General features: G+C 40.9%; 1 protein-coding gene across 1 annotated transcript in view; it reads left to right on the forward strand.

Annotated features, from left to right (window-relative positions):
- Positions 1 to 16,344, forward strand: part of LOC126094510 (unconventional myosin-IXa-like) — a 303,759-nt gene that overhangs the window by 24,407 nt on the left and 263,008 nt on the right. The window contains 3 exon segments of the mRNA XM_049908919.1: positions 1,324 to 1,599; positions 15,832 to 15,926; positions 16,061 to 16,223. Of these exon segments, the coding sequence (XP_049764876.1) occupies positions 1,324 to 1,599; positions 15,832 to 15,926; positions 16,061 to 16,223 (534 nt within the window).

The following is a 16,344-nucleotide window of genomic DNA, read 5'->3' on the forward strand; positions in this document are numbered from 1 at the left end:
CAGTATTTTCAGTGAGCAGAAGCCTCTTCCACTGAACAAGAGGCCGTGGCTGTTAGTGTCTACCTGTCAGTTTGGATGACAATCTGTAATGTTTATCTACTCCCAGAAGGACCTTTCCATTACAAAGAACTGTTAGAGCTACAGGAACGGCTGCCAGCCCCCTTCCCCTTACTGGGGAACTTTAATGCCCATAATACTCTGTGGGGCGGTGACACTACGTCTCGTAGAGGCCAAGCACTCAAACACCCTCTTTCAGAATTGCACGTCTGCTTACTTAACACTGGAGCTGCAACGATTATCAATCGTGACTATCTGTTCCTGGTCACTTGGTGCTTTTACTCAGTCTGGTTAAATGAAAAAGAAAGGAAAGGGAAAGCCCATTTGATGTACAGGCTAATCTCCTACTCCCTATCTCTTTGTCCATCTTCTCCTCCTCCCTTTCTCTTTGTACATCTGCTCTTCCTTTACCCTCTCTGTGTCCGCCTCCTCCCCCCCCCCCTCTCTCTCTCTCCATCTTCTCCTGCTTGTCTCTCTTTGTCCATCTCCTCCTTTCCACTTTTTATGTCCATTATCTCCCATCCCTCAGTCCATGTTCTCTTCTCCCCTCTCTCTGAACTTGAGCCTTGTTTACTGTTACAGCAAATACATATTTGCAGTAATATTCTAATCATAAGCTGATAAGCAATAAATACAACTTTCATGTATATATCATTGGTGTATTGTGTAAAAATTTGAAGTAAATTCCTCAAGAATTTTTGAGATTTATGGTAATATCATTTCGCCTTTATAAATTACATTTTTTTATAACCATATATATATATAAGTGCCTATTCAAATGCAATATTTGTGAAAATTTCAAAGCAGTTGGTAAAGAACTTAAAGAGATTTAGGATTTTGAGCAAATGAACATTTACATTTTTATTTATGTAGTCGATGAATTTGAAAATAGGTCACATGTCTGACTAAATTTGAAAGCTTGATGTATATTATTATAACTGTTATGGCATCTTTTTGAAAATAATATTAAGTTTCCAAATTTAATAAACTGCATGATCATTGAATAATGTCATCTAAAGGAAGTTAACAGTAGCATCTCTTGGTCTCATAAATTAACATTAGAATTTGTATCCCTGTCGACTGTGTAATAGCCGTAGTTGGTTAATTGGATATATTTTATAATTTTTGAGCTATGCATTACAAATTTTTAAGAGTCTTCTCAGTATCTCATTATTATTCCTGTGGCATTTTAAGACCAAATGGTACTTCATGTTATGACATGTTTGAATGCAGTTTGCAATACAGAATCATTATCTTATGTTTCAGTTTCATCCGATCTACAATCCGAAGTATGTTAAACTGTATCAGAACCGACGGTTGGGTCCAGAGTTGCCCCCACACATATTTGCAGTGGCAGATGCAGCATATCACTGCATGTTAAAAGAAAGGCGGAATCAGTGCATAGTAATTAGTGGTGAAAGTGGTTCTGGAAAAACGGAAAGTACAAATTTTCTACTCCATCATCTGACAGCACTCAGTCAAAAGGGGTGTCATGGCAGTGGAGTGGAGCAGACAATACTCAGTGCTGGTCCTGTACTTGAGGTTGGTTATAATTCTTGACATTCCTTTCATAGAACTGATAATTTACTTCGTGTTCTTACAAATTACAGCAACATAATTCAGATTAATATTTGATATATATATATATATAAAATGTCATCTAAATGTCATTTTTCGCATCGTGGAATGTTTCCCTCTATAAATATGTCTGCTTGTGTCTGTATATGTGTGGATGGATATGTGTGTGTGTGCGAGTGTATACCCGTCCTTTTTTCCCCCTAAGGTAAGTCTTTCCGCTCCCGGGACTGGAATGACTCCTTACCCTCTCCCTTAAAACCCACATCCTTTCGTCTTTCCCTCTCCTTCCATCTTTCCTGATGAGGCAACAGTTTGTTGCGAAAGCTTGAATTTTGTGTGTATGTTTGTGTTAGTTTGTGTGTCTGTCGACCTGCCAGCACTTTCATTTGGTAAGTCACATCATCTTTGTTTTTAGGTATATATATATATATATATATATATATATATATATATATATATATATATATATATATATATATATATATATATATATATATATATAAAAAGAAAGATGATGAGACTTACCCAACAAAAGCGCTGGCAGGTCGACAGACACACAAATAAACACAAACAAACACACAAAACTCTAGCTTTCGCAACCAATGGTTGCCTCGTCAGGAAAGAGGGAAGGAGAAGGAAAGACAAAAGGATTGGGTTTTAAGGGAGAGGGTAAGGAGTCATTCCAATCCCAGGAGCGGAAAGACTTACCTTAGGGGGAAAAAAGGACAGGTTTACACTCGCACACACACACATATCCATCCACACATACACAGACACAAGCAGACATTTGTAAAGCAAATGTTCATCCCTATGAAATCCCCAAACCACCTCCCCTACCCTCTGGCTCCTACCCCTGTAACCGTCCCCGGTGTAAAACCTGTCCCATGCACCCTCCCACCACCACCTATTCCAGTCCTGTAACCCGGAAGGTGTACACGATCAAAGGCAGAGCCATGTGTGAAAGCACCCACGTGATTTACCAACTGACCTGCCTACACTGTGAAGCGTTCTATGTGGGAATGACCAGCAACAAACTGTCCATTCGCATGAATGGACACAGGCAGACAGTGTTTGTTGGTAATGAGGATCACCCTGTGGCTAAACATGCCTTGGTGCACGGCCAGCACATCTTGGCACAGTGTTACACCGTCCGGGTTATCTGGATACTTCCCACTAACACCAACCTGTCAGAACTCCGGAGATGGGAACTTGCCCTTCAGCATATCCTCTCTTCTCGCTATCCGCCAGGCCTCAATCTCCGCTAATTTCTAATTTCAATCTGCCGCCGCTCATACCTCACCTGTCTTTCAACATCATCTTTGCCTCTGTACTTCCGTCCCGACTGACATCTCTGCTCAAACTCTTTGCCTTTACAAATGTCTGCTTGTGTCTTGTATGTGTGGATGGATATGTGTGTGTGTGCGCGAGTGTATACCTGTCCTTTTTTCCCCCTAAGGTAAGTCTTCCGCTCCCGGGATTGGAATGACTCCTTACCCTCTCCCTTAAAACCCATATCCTTTTGTCTTTCCTTCTCCTTCCCTCTTTCCTGACGAGGCAACCGTTGGTTGCGAAAGCTAGATTTTGTGTGTATGTTTGTGTTTGTTTGTGTGTCTATCGACCTGCCAGCGCTTTTGTTTGGTAAGTCTCATCATCTTTCTTTTTTATATATATATATATATATATGGTTACATCTGTACTCAGTTTTTTCCTCCTTAGTATACCTTCTGACTATTTGTTTGACAGTTTTCCTTTCCCATTGATGGACTGTGCTCTAGGTGTTGTTCCTCCCTTAGTTTCTGCTGCCTCAGACCATGGGACCGATATCCTTGCCATTTGGTTCCCCCATCAAATTAACTAACCAATCAACTCAGCAGATACTAATTAGTAAAGTCGTTGATCGTAATGGATATTCCCTTTGATGGCTGCATGTTTGATTTATAGTACAACCTCCTGAAGACAACACTGTCGAGGTTGAGGTGAATGACCTCTGTTGGTTGGTGTAGCTGGGCTGCTAGGGGCTAGGAAGACCTGCAGTTCACCACCCTAGGCGTGGTTGTAGAGGTGTGGTGGGTGGGTACCAGGTGGCGGCCTCATTGGCTCATAGAGACAGGCTGGTCTTGACTGGTTAAGTGTGTTTAGCTCGGCAGTAGTCTGTTGTCTCTGCCAGTGCGTGGCATTCCCCTGGGCAACGGGAGGTGTTCAAGTGAGGCAGTCTGGTCAGCACTGCAGTGGTAGTACTGATTTGAGCCCTGTAACCAGAGTGGCAAGTGGCGACCACTGTAGACAGCTGTGCAGACTGGCACGAATACACAGCTCAGTGTGGGAAGCACTATAGCATGCAGAACACAAACTGTGGACCCCACCATGGACAGCAGCGGCTTGCAGTGGTGATGAGTGCTCACACAACTGATGATGACGAGCAACGGGTGTTTGCTGGCACATGCAATGGCGGCTAGGTGTCCAGATGGCCCAGGCTCAAACTGTGGATCCCAAAGTAGACAGCCAGCACTGGTCTGGAGATAGCCAGCAGTAAGCCCACCAGTTAGTAGGCAGAAAGTCAGCAGTGCTCAAGACATAGTTGCGGACAACAGACCCACAGTTACTGAAGAAGGAGTAGAGCGACAGCAGCTTATAGACCCATTTCAACTTGTAGACTGGAGTAAATTTCCTCTCGTAATTGGCTGCCGGTAGTGAATGCATAATGCCCGTTTAAAATTGGCAGCATATAAGCAGGCCTGTCCTGCTATTGTTTGTGAAACTGTAGTGCTTTTGCCCTCAAGTCATAACAGGATGAAGGTGCAAGACGTGACTGTTGAAGATTACACCATTGCCCCAGCTTTCCTGTTGTGTTGGCAGCTTCACAGGCCTAGGTGTGTAGTAATTCAGGTTCCCAGTAATAGTTTCTATTGCATCACCATAATCCGCTTACAGTGTTTTACATGTAAAACCTGACCAACCCAGTACTGTGGCTTGTCGTGTCACCTTGGTGTGATGTCTGCATCTAAATAAGTCATAGAATTATTCTGCTGGGAGAGGCGAAGCTGTGCACAACAGTGCGAACTGTGTCAACCACATTGCGAGTTGCAGTCTTACATTTGAACTGTACTCCGTTTAGAAAAAAATTTTGCTATATTGTATTTAAAAGTTGATTGTGGAGTGGTGTTACATGCCAACATCCAGTTTCCACTGAGCTGCTGGAGAATCCAGTAGGCAAATTATTTTTTTATCCAGTGTTGTGCAGTGTGCTCGGAAACCCTCCATCGCTTTAATGTGCCCCTGCCTCCGACGCTGTCAAATTCCCTTTGCCCACCAGAGTAGTGAGTAGCTTTGTTACCAGTGACTATAATAATAATAATAATATAGATGGGAATCTTATATATATTGCAAATGCAAAAGTTTGTGTGTGTGTGTGTGTGTGTGTGTGTGTGTGTGTGTGTGAGTGAGGGCGCGGGCGCGCACGCATGAGAGAGAGAGAGAGAGAGAGAATCAGTATGTGTTTTAATGGACTGATTTGGATGAAATCTGGAATGGAGATAACTTATACCTTGTATTAACACATAGATTACTTTTTATGCCAAAGAAACTTAATGTTCTCCTGGGATGTTCAATGTGACTACTGTTCCTGTAGGACTATCAAATAAATATGTTAAGTTCAGCATAGAAATTAGTTTTTAACTGTTTTCACAGATGAAATATGTGCATACATAAGTGCAAGACAACAGAAATATTCCTGTAAGGTAACTTCACTAGCTCTATACAGTTGTAATGTCCTCACATGAAAATATTTTGCACCATGTAGAAAGTTTTGAAAGTCTGTTTGAATGAGATTATATCGGGATTCTTGAATTGACATGGCTTTTCTGTTTGGATCTGAATATTCATAGTGTCTTTGATGATTTTGTTTGTCTCTAGGATCTTGATAGTTTGCTTTCCAGATAAGTTTGTTGTTTCTTTCATGCACTGAAACAGCATTTGTAATGAATTACTGATTGTGTTTTTGATTTGGCTGCAGATTGCAGCTACCTTTATATATCATCATCGACTTGGCTTATTTATGGGGTTTTGGTATTTGCATTTTGAATAGGTTTTTGGTTTTGTATTTCTAGGTATTTCTTGACTTAGTTATATTATTTTAGGGTTAGGTTGGTTAGTTGTTGGGTTAGGTTTTTCAGGTATGGTATATTTCAACATCAGTTCTTTAGTTTAGGTATAACTTTTTAAATTTATAACGTCTCACAAATGCAAGTCACATCTTTTGCAGAATTTACAAAGAGCTTGTACTATGGAGATAGACAGCAAGAATCGTCACTTCATACTGAACGGCACAGATTAGAGCAGGTGGGGTGTTAGGTAAATGCTTGAGTAGCTAAATTATTAGTGCAGGCTGATACTCGAACATCAGCAGAATGCTGCCGGCGTTGCATCTCAGTGTGCTGCTGAGACACCAGAGCAGTTGGATGCTCCATGACAGGATGTTGCAGAACCCATGGCCTCTTAGCGTGCTTCTGACACGCCTGAGAAGGCAATTTCTTGAGCTCAACAGCACTCATCACCTCGCAGTGTGTCTCCTGAGACAGAAGCATTGGTTTCTCGACATCAAGCTAACACAGAACTTGTGGGCTCTCTATGTCCTACCGAGATAGCTAAGGAGGTGGTTTCTCAGTGTCAGGAAAATGCAGTATGTGTGACCACATTGTGTGCTCCAGAGACAGCCAGAGTTGTGGTTTAGATGTCATGAGAACTCAGCATGTGTGGCTTCTCAGTGTGCCTTTCTCAGCATGCCTCTGAGACTGCAGAGGAGACGGTGTCTTGACACCAGCAGCACGCAGAACTTACGGCTTCTTAGCATAACTCTGAAACAATCGAATAGGCAGATATGCACCGACTCTCTGTTTTTAAAAAATTTCAACTATGATCCAACTTTAGTTACCACAGGCTTGTCAGTATTGACTGTAAAAACAGCATGCAGATTTTGTTGGGCACTGAAATGGAAGGAGGAAACAGAATGTGTCACTGTGGGGGCAAGGTAATCATTCTCACATTAGAGGAGCCGGTCAATCTTTTAAAAGAATTATTTTGTGTTGAGACTGCCCCTTTGGGGCAGATAAAATTCTCGCCATGCATAGGGTTTTACTGATTTTTATTGTGCAGGGGTAAGTGCACCCTAAAATAGGGCCACTTTTACCTCTATGCAACAGTCAAGCACAATTATTCAAGTTTACTTTTATGGGAGATGATGAGAGGGAGACAGATACTTGATGTCAAATTATGCAGGGAGTTAAACAGGCAACTGTGCTCTAATACAAAAAAATGTTGCATGACCCTGCTGTGTTGGTGCAAAAGTTTAAAACAGCCCTCGGAAACTTGCCTGATGAGCTGTGAGGTGGTGATCCACTCAGATGGCGTGCCGAGCGGACAGCATGCAACCAATGCCTCTACAAAGCATTGGTTACGCCGAGGTTGTGGTTGCAGGCACTGATCCCACAGTCCTGAGGGACATTGTCATGCTTGCACAGCATGATTCCCTCACCCAGATCGCTGACACACACCGCTTCTAAGCTGCTCTACAGTATCCTCTTATGTTCTGGAAAGGGCAAAAGTTATCAGTTCAGTATCCCTAAAATGAATCCGGCAACTGGGTGACTGAACCTGAACAAAAACATGTTTTGTATTGTGCATGGATTTCTATGCATTTTGCCTGATATTACATGAACATGACATATTACATGAACATGACTTCAACTTGTCGGTGCAGTGTAGTGTACTTCTGTCCCAGTTTGTGGTAGACGTGTACATGAAGATCAAGAATGAGCCTCAAGACGCCATCGCGAATGACGGCAATGTGAATCCTAATGACTTACGACAAGTGGTGATCCTCTTGTTATTGAGTGACAACACTTGAGTGATCCTGTGCTCACCGCTTCTTTCCAAAACTCTTAATACTCACATTAACATGAAGTTTTGTAACCCGGTCCAGGAAATTAAATACATTTGTAAGTACATAGACAAAGGCAGTGACAGCAGCAGTAGGGCTGTGCCAAAATTAACCCGAGACGAATTGCAGATGTTTAGAGTGGCTTGATATGAGAGCAGTAATGAAGCAGTATGGCGGATATTGGGCTTGCTGCGAGAGCCACCTGACAGTGGCATATCTTGCAGTGCACCTTCCCAACAGTGAGCATGTGTACTGCACAGAGGCCATCTGGCACAGTAGAGTAACGACACTGTCCATGACCACCCTGACCACATTTTTCCATCTGTGCCAGACAGACAACTTGTGGAAATGTCAAAATATTACACGTAGTATGCATTACGGAAAGAATGGAATTGCTTTGTACAGGGCGCCCCCACTGAAGGCTGCTGTGGTGTGAAGGTGTCAGATGCCTGGACAGAATGTAAACTGTGCAGGTGACATATTTTGAGTGTTACTGTGTATGATTACTGCTGACCTGTGTCTAAGGACCCATCAGCTTTCAGGCCCTCAAAACAGTCAATGGACAGAAAAAAGCCATGTTCTGGTAAGTGCATGAGATAATGACATATTGTGCTGGTCAGTGGCCAAGTCGAGGGAGCTCTTCACTATCACATTTAGCACCTGCAAGTGCTTGAATCCATGCAGCTTTGGAACAAATATAAAACCACATTATTGGAGGAGATCTCACACAGGAGCTAAGAGAGAGCAAAGGCTGCCACAAGAAAAAAATATTTTAATGAAGCACTAAAACTTACTGAGGACAAAGTTTTCTCAATTGTGGGAAAATGGCTGATTTTGGCATGCCCATTTCTCAGCAGATGGGAAGGTTGTCCACTGATTTGCCCAGGGAGCTCAATTACGACACTGCAGACTTGGAGGCTCAAGTCACCCAAACTGAGCCCCAGTTTTTACCAGAGCAAAGGCAAATTTTAATAAAATTGTGAGTCATTGGAGAGTGGAGAAAGGGGTCTGTATTTTTTGGACACACCAGGGGTTACTGGCAAGGCATTCATATTGAATTTGTTGCTGACTTAAGTGTGCAAGGACAGGAATGTTGTGGTAGCTGTTGTGTCCTCTGTGGTAGCTGCAACTTCGCTCAGTGGAGGAAGAACTGCCCACTCGGTGTTCAAATTCTCAGTGAACCTTGCAAGTGAGGAAACCCTCACTTGCAGTATAAGCAAGAGCAAATGCCTTGGCACTCAGTTGCAGCATTGCAAATTGATCGTGAGGGGCAAATGCTCTATGTCACACAAGCATGTGATGGAGGTGCTCAATCGTAGCATGCAAGACACTCATGGTAACTGAATGTTGGTGGGCGGAGTGATCGTCTTGCATGCAACCGACTTCCAACAGATGCTGTTGGTCATTGAGTGAGGCACTGTTGCAGGTGATATCAATGTGTGCCTCAAGGTTATCAGTGCATGTCTCAAGGCTTTGCCAGTGCGGCCAAATATAGACAGGTCACACCTCTCAACTAATATGAGAGTCCAGCTCTACAATGACAGTGTGTCTGCGCTCTTTGCTCAAAACCATCTCGAGATCAGTGATGGTCACATGGCAATGGCTGTGGAAAACCTAACAAAATTTGAAAGTCACTTTTTAATATTGTAAGCTTGGAAGATGGCCAAGTTAATGGTGTTTTTCAAAGCTTACAACAAAATTTGAGCAACAAGGAGTGGTTATATGAAAGAGCAGTCATGGCGCCTAAGAACGAATCAGTGGGAAACATCAATAAAAAAAATTATTGATCCAGTACATTCTGAGATGACCATCTATGTGTCAATCAATACAGTGATGACAAGTTATGACACAACTACATATCTTGTAGAGTTTCTAAACTCAGTAGAGCTGTTGGTGTACCATCCCACAGGTTAGAGCTGAAGATGGATGTGCCTGCCATACAGTTATGTAACCTGGATGCACCAAGATTGTGTTGTGGCATCAGGTTATTCATCAAAGAGCTGAAAAGGCACATTGTGCAGGCCACCATCATCACTGAGAGGGCCAAAGGAGAGATGGCATTGGTTCTATTAATTCCTACCATCCCAACAAACGTGCCTTTCCAGTTGAAACGCTTGTAGTTCCATTTAAAATTTGCCTTCTCGATCACTATAAATAAGAGTCAAGGATAAACATTAAAAGTAGCAGGTATTTATCTGTGCATTGTCTATTTTTCACATGGACAGCTCTATGTTAGATTGGATTAGACTAATTATTCATTCCATAGACCCATAAAAGAGGGAATCCTCCTGGGTGTGGAACATGTCAGATAAACACATTACAAAAATGTAAGTAGAAAAACTTGAGTTTAATTAATTTTAATGATCCTCAGTCAATAAACAGTAAAATTATGCACATGAATAGAATATTTACAGGTTTAATTCTTACATCTGCTTTCATTAAATCCATCATTCAGACATTTGCTAGTTTCTTGGCTATTACAACCAAGTATTGTCAAAAATTAAAGTATAATAAATTTTCATTAAAATGGTCTACTGCACTTGTTGAGAAACTCATGGATGGGATAGAAGGAGTTGGCCACCAAAAATTCTTTTAAATTATGTTTAAATTGTGCCTTATCTGAAACTAAACTCTTAATGGTTGCTGGTAACTTATTGAAAATATGTGTTACTGAATACTGGACTCCTTTCTGGGCAAGAGTAAGTGTATTTTAGATCTTTATGTATATTGTTCTTATGTGTACTGAGCAGTTAGTTGGAAAAAGAGATGTATTATTTACAACAAACTTCATTAAGGAATAAATAAACTGAGAAGCTGTGGTTAATATGCCCAATTCTTTGAATAGGTTTCGACATAATGTTCTAGGATTTACAGTACTCATTACTCTTATTATACGCTTCTTTACTCTAAAAAAGTTTTCTCTGTTTGTGGAGTTACTCAAAAGTTGATACCATATGACATAATGGAGTGAAAATAAGCAAAATATGCCAGTTTTTTAATATTTATATCTCCTATGTCTGACATCATTCACATTGCAAACACAGACTTGTTTAGGCGCTTAAGCAGTTCGTTAGTATGTTGCTCCCAACTGAATTTATTATCAAGTTGTAATCCCAAGAATTTTACACTCTCAACTTCTTCTACACTACTGGCCATTAAAATTGCTACATCAAGAAGAAATGCAGGTGATAAACGGGTATTCATTGGACAAATATATTATACTAGAACTGACATGTGATTACATTTTCACGCAATTTGGGTGCGTAGATCCTGAGAAATCAGTACCCAGAACAACCAACTCTGGCCGTAATAACGACTTGATACGCCTTGGCGTTGAGTCAAACAGAGCTTGGATGGCGTGTACAGGTACAGCTGCCCATGCAGCTTCAACACGATACCACAGTTCATCAAGAGTAGTGACTGGCATATTGTGACGAGCCAGTTGCTCGGCTACCATTGACCAGACGTTTTCAAATGGTGAGAGATCGGGAGAATGTGCTGGCCAGGGCAGCAGTCGAACATTTTCTGAATCCAGAAAGGCCCATACAGGACCTGCAACATGTGGTTGTGCATTATCCTGCTGAAATGTAGGGTTTCGCAGGGATCGAATGAAGGGTAGAGCCATGGGTCGTAACACATCTGAAATTTAACGTCCACTGTTCAAAGTGCCGTCAATACGAACAAGAGGTGACCGAGACGTGTAACCAATGGCACCCCACACCATCACGCCAAGTGATACGCCAGTATGGCGACGATGAATACACGCTGCCAATGAGCGTTCACCGCGATGTTGCCAAACACGGATGCGACCATCATGATGCTCTAAACAGAACATGGATTCATCCGAAAAAATGACGTTTTGCCATTTGTGGACCCAGGTTCGTCGTTGAGTACACCATCGCAGGCGCTCCTGTCTGTGATGCAGCATCAAGGGTAACAGCAGCCATGGTCTCTGAGCTGATAGTCCATGCTGCTGCAAACGTCATCGAACTGTTCGTGCACATGGATGTTGTCTTGCAAACGTCCCCATCTGTTGACTCGGGGATCGTGACGTGGCTGCACGATCCATTACAGTCATGCGGATAAGTTGCCTGTCATCTCAACTGCTAGTGATAAGAGGCTGTTGGGATCCAGCACGGCGCTCCGTATTACCCTCCTGAACCCACCGATTCCATATTCTGCTAACAGTCATTGGATCTCGACCAATGCAAGCAGCAATGTTGCGATACGATAAACCGCAATCGCGATAGGCTACAATCCAACCTTTATCAAAGTCGGAAACGTGATGGTACGCATTTCTCCTCCTTACACGAGGCATCACAACAAAGTTTCACCAGGCAACGCCAGTCAACTGCTGTTTGTGTATGAGAAATCGGTTGGAAACTTTCCTCATGTCAGCACGTTGTAGGTGTCGCCACCGGTGCCAACCTTGTGTGAATGCTCTGAAAAGCTAATCATTTGCGTATCACAGCATCTTTTTCCTTTTGGTTAAATTTCGCGTCTGTAGTATGTCATCTTTGTGGTGTAGCAATTTTAATGGCCAGTGGTGTATTTCCATGTCATCATATTTTATACACACACCAGAAGGAAATCTCTTGGAAGTTCTGAACTGCATATAGTGGGTCTTTTCAAAGTTTAATGACAGTGAATTGGCTATGAACCACTTATTAATGTCAGTAAAAATTTGATTAGCTGCCATTTGATTTACTATTTATTGCAATGTTTGTATTATCTGGATATAAGACAAACTTGGCATCTGGTACTGTAACAGATGATAGGTCATTAATAAGACAAAAAGAAACAGTAGTGGACGTAGTATGGAACCTTGGGGAACACCACTTATAATTTCTTCCCAGTCAGATGATGTCTGATTGACTACTGCTGAAGTTGACTGCTCATATGCATCAAGAGCCAGAAACCTGTATATATACGCAGGGAACAAGAAGTCTGGGGAATGTTGTTTACAGATGTATTGCTGTACATTTCTAGCCGTCCATACACACAGAGGCAATAATGACCTTTCCTGCGCTAAGAATGTCACGCCCTTGTTTGGCACATTTTGTTAATTCGATACTCCGTCATATAAAAATGTTTTCCACAAACTAAATGAGTGAGGTATGAGTGACTTGAGTTCTGTCATTTTTTCTCGTTATCTCAACATTTGGTGCTTTTTTTTGTCATGCCATGTTGTTTGCTGGGCTGCAAGTAGCTCACACTTCAAGGCTTCCAAGAGAGAACTTTTGCGATGGCTCATTGCGTGGGTAGTGATTTTCGGCATTATCATTTTTTATAAAAGCTGTATAACCATGGGGAACACCAATGGGCACAGCTAGTAATACAATATGTGGTTGTAGATAATCATGTGTATGGTGTCATACTATCATTCATGCAGTCACTCACCTTTTAATTAACTACGCACAGACACATTTTCATGAATATAATTCAAGTCTATTTTCCAGTGACTATTAGGCAAGGGGAATATAAAACTTCCTGGCAGATTAAAACTGCGTGCCGGACCGAGACTTGAACTCGGGACCTTTGCCTTTTGCGGGCAAGTGGTCCCGAGTTCAAGTCTCGGTGCGGCACACAGTTTTAATCTGCCAGGAAGTTTCATATCAGCGCACACTCCGCTGCAGAGTGAAAATCTCATTCAAGGGGAGTATATGTTGTGGGTTCAAGTCCCTGCACTAACGTTTTTGTTGTTTTTCTTGAGGTAAGAATAATACAATATGTGGTTGTAGGTAACCATATTATTATTATTATAACTTTTGTAGAATTTGTAGCCAACCTATGTTTGTGGGCTAGCCGTATTGCCAGTTTTATCATATTTTCCATTACAAGTGAACCTCGCCGATTTGCAGCCTTAAAAAATTGTCAGATGTACTACGAAAAATTAACTGCACCTCATCGGAATAGAAGGAAATTTTTCCGTAATAATAATAATAATAATAATAATAATAATAATAATAATAATAAGCTGTTAGAACTTAACGTGTAAGCCAACCTCAGCTGCTTTACATTCAAAGCCTACAGTTGGACCATTTGGTTATAGTGATGACCCGCTTAAGGGTCTATGCAGTGTATCTATAGCTTATAACAGTGTATTTTATTTGCTAGAAAACTTTTTGTTTTCTTCGAATAGGTTTAGAATACAGACCGAACAATTTCTGTGTTGCATTTGAAGTAATAATTCCTCTTCTGCATGTTCCCAGCATAATCCGGAAAAATGGCGCGTATCATTTCTTTTGCATCAGTGCTATACCCTACAATGACTCTGGCTGTGATTTTCTTCCACTACTTCTTGTTGCGTCAAGTGCACAATGGAAATATACACCAAGCCCAGATCAATGGGCATTGGAATCAAAAGGAGTGGCTGAAGAAAGTGCTAACCCATGAGAGAGTGATTTTGAGTTATTATCTGTTCGTTAAATCAAAGACAAGAACATAGTTACAATAAGATGTACACTGGGATTTCAGAAAGTAAGGTACACATTATTATGGCAAGCCAAGTAACTTTTATTGAATGTTGCACTACACTTCAAAGTGTCACAGATACATAAACTACTTTTCAACCTAGACACCAAGTCCTGTAAACAGGGTTCGGGATGTTCTCTCAGTTGTTCAGTTCCTCGATGATAGAAATCCGCTCCTTGGCCACAGTGCTCCAAAAATTGCTGTGTGAACAAATGTCCTCATTGTTGAAAAATCTCTGTCCCCTTAGATGTTCTTTCAGCTTGCCAAAAAAGATGGCAATTGCATTGTGCAAGGTATGGATCACTCATGTCTTTGCGGCGTAGGTCAAATTATTGATACCATTTCACTATGGTCGAGACACGACATTGCATTTGGCCCATGTACCACCTGTATTTCATTAGACATTTTGTGCACAAGAATCACACTATTCCACATAATTCCCCGATTTAACTTTGGAATGTGTTCCCAGTTGCTGCACCATTTCAGTTGGTCACAGTTATGCACCTATTATCCGTACCACAGCAGAACTGTCTTTGTAGAAAACCCGTAACATGTACTTTCTTCTGACAATGTGACATACTGTTCTGCAATGACCTTAGTCGGATGTCTTGTGTAACTTAGTTTTTGAAGTTGCTACCTATCTATGGTTGTAGTTCAGAGTGTATGATGCATTTGTAAATGCAATAGATGATGTGATGTACTAACCATTACTAAATCATGGGTTAACATTTCCTTCTCCCGATCTTTTCACTCGTTCCACAAACTTTGGGAGAATTACTAATATCTTTCTTGAATAATTCAGAAGTTACAATATACTTGCATAATTTTAAGACCATTATTACTTCTGAATCATTTCCTGTGACTTCTCTGCCCAGCAGCAACATTTGGAGTAACTTTCCCCTTCTTATGCCATATTGCCTCCCTGCTTTTTGTCTTCTCTTGGCTAAAGATTATTTTAAATACTAAGCTATAGAGTTTAAAGTTTTGTCTTTCAATCCAACTCCAGTTATTAGTATTATTCATTTCAGTTTGGTTGTTTGCATTCTTTCCTTTGAGTTCCTAGTGTCTCCATCACTTTTTTGGGTCTTATTTTTATTCATCTGCTCACTGTCATTCTTGAAAGAATCAGGGCTTTTTCCACTGCATTTGGAGACTTTTAATGTGTCCTGGAGACTTTTAATGTGTCCCAATGCCAGTCTTAATCACTGTAGCATTTAGTTTTTTTTTTTAAATAGATCAGACCATCTCTCCAAGATATTACTTACATTTCATTTTTATTCTCATTTCTTCTTCTTTGTATCCTTTACCCCCCGCCCCCCCTTCCCGCACTCCCAAAGGCAGGAGCTCAGTGTACTGTATTTAGAAATAAGATAACTAGATGATTTCTGGGCAGCGGTAGCCTCACGGAGTATTTCAGCTGTGCTGCGCTTTTGCTGTTTATGATAAGCTTGTATTTTATCTGTTTTCATTTGTTTTCCTAATTTGAAACATAGGAGTAAAAAATATATTGTCATTATTAGCAATTTATATGCTTTGAGAGAGAAAAGAGTCCACTGTCCAACTGATCAGTAGGCACAACTGACGCAATAAAATTATGTCTTGTGTGTGATGTTCAAGCGTGGGATGTAGAGTAATTATTATTTAAGGTGAGAAAGCCAACGAGAAAAGGAAAGTTTTATGTGTGGTTAATGTTTTTATTTGCCTAGTTCTATCCATGTCTTTGTGTTAAACTCTTTATATTCTGGTGGAAACATCTTAGTTGAATTATCTTTATTTTCTTTTTGTAGGCCTTCGGGAATGCCAAAACAGCACATAACAACAACTCTAGCAGATTTGGAAAATTTATTCAAGTTAACTACAAGGAGAATGGAATGGTTCATGGGTATGTTCTGCAGCTGTTATTTGATAAAGATTATATTTTTATTTTGAATACATTCATGATTTCTTGCCTGATTTATCATCAGCTGGTTATCCAACTAATACTGATGATAAGTTATTCCGATGTTTATTTTATAGTGCTGTTGTCCAGAAGTACCTCCTTGAGAAATCCAGAATATGTTCCCAAGGTCGCAATGAACGCAATTACCATGTGTTTTATTACTTGTTGGCTGGAGCATCTGAAACAGAGAAGAAAGCTCTTCATCTAAAAGATATGGAGGAGTACCACTATCTCAGCAAGGTACTTTTAGTTGAATTCTTTTAAATAAGATATGATACTAATTGTAACAATTATGAGTAATACAAATATTTCATTCAGAACTCAATTGGATTAAGAAATAAGGAAACTGTAGCAGAAATTT

The sequence above is a fragment of the Schistocerca cancellata genome, chromosome 8 (assembly GCF_023864275.1).
Source record: "Schistocerca cancellata isolate TAMUIC-IGC-003103 chromosome 8, iqSchCanc2.1, whole genome shotgun sequence".
In the NCBI taxonomy this organism is placed as follows: domain Eukaryota; kingdom Metazoa; phylum Arthropoda; class Insecta; order Orthoptera; family Acrididae; genus Schistocerca; species Schistocerca cancellata.